The 5,445-nt window shown below is 52.0% G+C and overlaps 1 protein-coding gene across 1 annotated transcript in view; it reads right to left on the reverse strand.

The window, feature by feature from the left end:
* The window catches only part of LOC108865049 (ATP-dependent DNA helicase pif1-like), a 947-nt gene extending 575 nt beyond the window's left edge, over nt 1–372 (reverse strand). Inside the window, exon 1 of the mRNA XM_018641688.1 lies at nt 318–372. Coding sequence (XP_018497204.1) covers nt 318–372 — 55 coding nt within the window. The remainder of the gene's footprint in view (nt 1–317) is intronic.
* Between the last annotated feature and the right edge of the window lie 5,073 nt (nt 373–5,445).

Raw genomic sequence — 5,445 nt, forward strand, 5'->3', positions numbered from 1 at the left:
TCGCGCAATGAGTTCCGATGAAGAGGCGACCAAATGACAAACAGATGGACCGAGCGCTGTGAGTCCGTCTTCGTTGGGTCGAACTTTACCGTCGCCTATCTCTAAAAGTCTGAAAGCGAAACCAAGGTCACCTGATTTTCCCAAGGAGACCCTCATATTCTGCTTCAGGGATACTACTTCGACGCTGGACCAAAGGGTAGAACTTTTCAAACATGCATTGACTTCGTCAGCGGGGGTCGCTCTCGGGATAACAGGCAGAGTTTGTCGGAAATCGCCGCAAAGTAACAAAATAATTCCCCCCATTAGAATCCGGTTACCTCTGATATCTTGCAAGGTCTTGTGCAACGCTTCCAGTGACTTCTTATGCGCCATGGTGCATTCATCCCAGACGATCAATTTACCTGATCGTAAAACCTTTGCCATACTACTTCGTCTACTGATGTTGCACACAGGTGATTCCTGTTTAGCGATGTCTAAGTAAGGGCAATTTCAACGTGGCGTGAGCAGTTCTACCTCCATGCAACAAAGTTGCGGCGATTCCCGAGGAAGCCATTGCCGAGGCTAAATCCCCCTTGCTTCGGACTTCTGCCAACAGCAAATTGGTGAGGAATGTCTTTCCAATCCCCCAGGTGCGTCGAGGAATATGATTCCTGGTTGTTGGGTTGATAGCCCTCCCATGATTTGGTCGTACGCTTTTCGTTGATCGTCATTCATTCGGGGCTTGGTGTGCTCGATATGATCGTGAAGCGTTTCCTTATCGTAATTCACTCCTCGTAAAAACTCGGCATCTAATGCAGCTTCGGAATTCTCTCTTCGAGGGCATGATAGACCCAAAGCATCCAAAGGTCTGTTCGTCATCTGGAGACACAGGTCTTCAAGAAGAATTAGAGCGTGGTTATACATATCGGGCGTGAAGGATAGGTCCGGGATCATCGTTTCTCTGCGCGCTTGCAACAGGATATCTTCTGTCATTGAATCCTTGAATTTTGCCCACAATGCAGGAGGGTCGGAAGGGCTACAGCATGTGAGGATTATCGCGAACAAAGGGTACAGCCGAATAACGTGGGGATTTCGTCTACGATCTGTTTTGGAAATCTGACTATATAGGGCGATAGCTCTCGGTTAGTGGAAGACTTTTTCACGAGTCTCCCAGAAATCGACGCGGCCTGTTTCGAGAAATCGGCCAAAGTTCTAGAATCTTAAAATGCGATTTTCTCGGAAACGGTAAGAGCTAGAGGGTCGTGCTTGGTCTCGTTGGGAAGCTGACGAAAAATGCCACAATTCTAGCCCGGTCCCATTTTTCTCAGTACTTTTCATCATCATTTTTTTCGGAAATTTAATTTTTTTCAAGCTCCCAGTCACCGAAGACCTTCGTGAACATGGATGACACTATGTCACAAATGAACCTCGTAAACCCATGTACGCGCACACCAAGTTTCATCGAAATCGGAATAGTCCGGACAGGTTCATTCGCGAACACTTCATTCCCTACCACTGATTTCCATGGTGGTTCGGTAAACGCCCATTGCCGCTCCCAATTGCTAGGGTCTACGACAAAACGGCGCGGCCAAAACGGCGCGGCCAAAACGGCGCCACCAAAGCGGCGTGGCCAAAACGGCGTGGCCAAAACGGCGCGGCCCATAACGGCGCGGCCAAAACGGCGCGGCCCAAAACGGCGCGGAATTCTGGGCACCATCCAGGCTTGCGGAACCTTTGGAAGTGAAGACGATTCTGACTCGTACGAAATCTCGAGTAGTGGATAGGATGCTCGAAGCACTTCAATCAACGACCGATAGAGCTCTCGGTTTGTGATCGGACGTCGCGGACTCGTTCCATGATAGTCATTTTAGAAGAGGCGTCACAAGATTGCCTTTGTGGGGTCCGCGAGTTTGGATTGTGCCCGAAATTCGGCGCCGTTCTGGGCCGCGCCGTACGGCGCGGAGTTCTCGGCACTGAATCAATGTAGGATTTCCCTGAAAGAGGCAACACCACAGTGTGCTGCACAATCAATTCGACGTTTCTCGTAGCAGTTCCACTACATCGAGTCGGTTTAGGTTAGGCGCTGCCTTCCGGGCGTGGTTCGGCTCTAAACCTAAGTTTCGGAGCCGTTGGGGCCGGACTTGGATTAGGCCGCTCCGCAGCCTAACTCAAGTCGCCCCCAACTCCCCCCAAACTAAGGTTTAGGCTACCTCACAATGTCATTGCTTCGAATAAGCTCGCTTGCGCTCGCCCATCATAGCTTTCCGGATGTGCTCGCTTCGCTCGCCCGGGGAAATAACCTAACCCGACTCAATATCGTGATACTGCTTTTATCGACGCCCAAGTGGATAGGCGTCGCACTATTGTCGCGCCCCTTCCAAAAAAATCTTCCATAGGCTCGGTGCCCAGAATTCCGCGCCGTTTCGGGCCGCGCCGTTTTGGCCGCGCCGTTTTGGGCTGCGCCGTTTTGGCCGCGCCGTTTAGGTCGCGCCGTTTTGGCGGCGCCGTTTTGGCCGCGCCATTTTGGCTGCCCCGTTTCGGCCGCGCCGTTTTGTCGCACCCTGAGGCTCCAGTGAATAGGATCTTCAGATCCTTCTCTGTCAGTATCGGGAAGTCAGAAATCGAGTCAGAGACAATGGTTGATCATGGCCGCCTCATTCTGTTCCATCCATTTTGTTCAGCTTCTTGACCCAATGAATCCGGGACTTGTAGCATCTGCTGCATGCGTCCCAGAACCTCATCGAACATACCCTGATCGGATTGGAGGCGCTTCCCGAAACGGTTGTTCAAACAACAAGCGATCCTTGTTAGAACTCCAATCTTCGGAAGCAGATCATTGTCAACTCGATGATCCAGGAGTCTGTATTTCTGTTTGATTATACCGTGTACAGCTTCTACCGCCCATCGAATTTTCGTCACGAATCGAGAAGCGTTGGCCTCATCCGTGGGCAATTGTTTGCGCTGACCTCTCAAGGCTGGCATATAGACAGTAAGACCCAGTTCCTCTAGCTGAGTCTTCACATCCCGGAAGCCTCGATACACGAAACACATGTCACCCGCTCTCAAGAAACCGCCCAGACCAGTCGGGTCTCGCATAGCGTCCGCCATGATTTTGCGGGGTGCGACAAAACGGCGCGGCCAAAATGGCGCGGCCAAAACGGCGCGGCCAAAACGGCGCGGCCAAAATGGCGCGGCCAAAATGGCGCGGCCAAAACGGCGCGGCCAAAACGGCGCGGCCAAAACGGCGCGACCAAAACGGCGCGACCAAAACGGCGCGACCAAAACGGCGCGGCCAAAACGGCGCAGCCCAAAACGGCGCGGAATTCTGGGCACCGAGCCTATGGAAGATTATTCTGGAAGGGGCGCGACAGTAGTGCGACGCCTATCCAGTTGTGCGTCGATCAAAGCAGTATCACGATATTGAGTCGGGTTAGGTTAGTTCCCCGGGCGAGCGAAGCGAGCACATCCGGAAAGCTATGATAGGCGAGCGCAAGCGAGCATATTCGAAGCAATGACATTGTGAGGTGGCCTAAACCTTAGTTTGGGGGGCGTTGGGGGCGACTTGAGTTAGGCTGCGGAGCGGCCTAATCCAAGTCCGGCCCCAACGGCTCCGAAACTTAGGTTTAGAGCCGAACCACGCCCGGAAGGCAGCGCCTAACCTAAACCGACTCGATATAGTGGAACTGCTACGAGAAACGTCGAATTGATTGTGCAGCACACTGGGGTGTTGCCTCTTTCAGGGAAATCCTCCATTGATTCAGTGCCGAGAACTCCGCGCCGTACGGCGCGGCCCAGAACGGCGCCGAATTTCGGGCACAATCCAAACTCGCGGACCCCACAAACGCAATCTCGTGACGCGTCTTCTAAAATGACTATCATGGAACGAGTCCGCGACGTCCGATCACAAACCGGGAGCTCTATCGGTCGCTGATTGAAGTGCTTCGAGCATCCTATCCACTACTCGAGATTTCGTAGGAGTCGGAATCGTCGTCACTTCCAAAGGTTCCGCAAGCCTGGATGGTGCCCAGAATTCCGCGCCGTTTTGGGCCGCGCCGTTATGGGCCGCGCCGTTTTGGCCGCGCCGTTTTGGTCGCGCCGTTTTGGCCGCGCCATTTTGGCCGCGCCGTTTTGGCCGCGCCGTTTTGTCGTAGACCCATGATTTTTTGGATCGTTGACATTCGCGTTGCAGGGTCCCAGCATGTCGATGACGTATCCAGTGGTTGTACAGATGGTAAACGGTTTACAAAGTGGCGCTTTCTTCTGTACTGGGTACGATTTTCTCTGGTACGAGTTGTTTGCGCCTTTACGACGAATATACGTTCCATCAAATATCAGGGCCAAAGAATCTCTTGCTCCAAAGAGCTGTCTGACGAACTCTGATGTCTCAGTCTGGATCAAGTCCTCTCGCGCGCGAGCTGAGAATCCGAATCCGAAAGGGAGAACGTCTTTCTCCCGAATCGTCAGACCTGCGGAGATTCTTGAGTCGCTGTTCCGGGATGGAGCTACCGTTCCTGTTATCAACGAAAATAGTGACGAAGACTGATTCGGGATCTGTGTCATGCTCCTAAGTATCATCGTAATCAAAAATAAAAATCCCCGCCGGTCAAATTCGATCGAAGTGTAGTACAGGGGTCTAGGTAATCTTACATCACAACAAAGGCCGGCGGCCATTTTTTTTGAGGGAGAGGGTGAAAACAGCCAGGATTCTACCCGCTGAATCAACGGCGCATGTCTAGGTAACCTTACATCACAACAGAGGCCGGCAGCACTTTTTTTGAGGGATAGGGCGGAAATAGCCAGGATTCTACTCGCTGAAGCGATGAGTCAATAGAGGAATCGGAAAATTGGATTGATTTCCGAACTTCGATTCCTCCGGCCTATATATGACGACTTCGGAATTCCCTTATGCAAATGACGTGGAATCTGTTCAGCTACACGGTGGAGACTATACCATATCGATCAGGAACGTTTGTGAATTTTCATACCGATTCTTCCAACATACCCGATTATATCGCTATTCACTTGCTTTGCGAGGGAAGACCTTATATCCGAGTGATGATACCGTCAACTCATATCCTCACTCCCACATTCGAAACCCCTCGTGAAAGCCGACAGGTTCCTTTCGTCCGAACCTCTAATAAGTCTCAGCAACCGCGATGACGCGACTCAAAGGAAGGGTTTATCAAAGATTCACTTGGACTTTGCATCGCTCGAGTTTGCACACTAACGGAATGGCATACGCTGGGACACTGGACACTCCTACTGTTTCGACAAGGGCGATCAAAGTTACGGACTTGGATGATACGGGCGAGGATGGAGAAACTTCATCTCGAAGATATATCGTATCGGTGCTTGATAAGCCCCTCCCTTGAGGAGGGTGCCTCTTTTCGGAAGCTGTCATCGCGCGCTTCGATCCGAAAAAGGTTGAAAAGGTCACCTCCTCCTCGGGCGAGGAGTGGGACATGT

The sequence above is a fragment of the Galendromus occidentalis genome, unplaced genomic scaffold (assembly GCF_000255335.2).
Source record: "Galendromus occidentalis unplaced genomic scaffold, Mocc_1.1 scf7180000075974, whole genome shotgun sequence".
Lineage (NCBI taxonomy): Eukaryota > Metazoa > Arthropoda > Arachnida > Mesostigmata > Phytoseiidae > Galendromus > Galendromus occidentalis.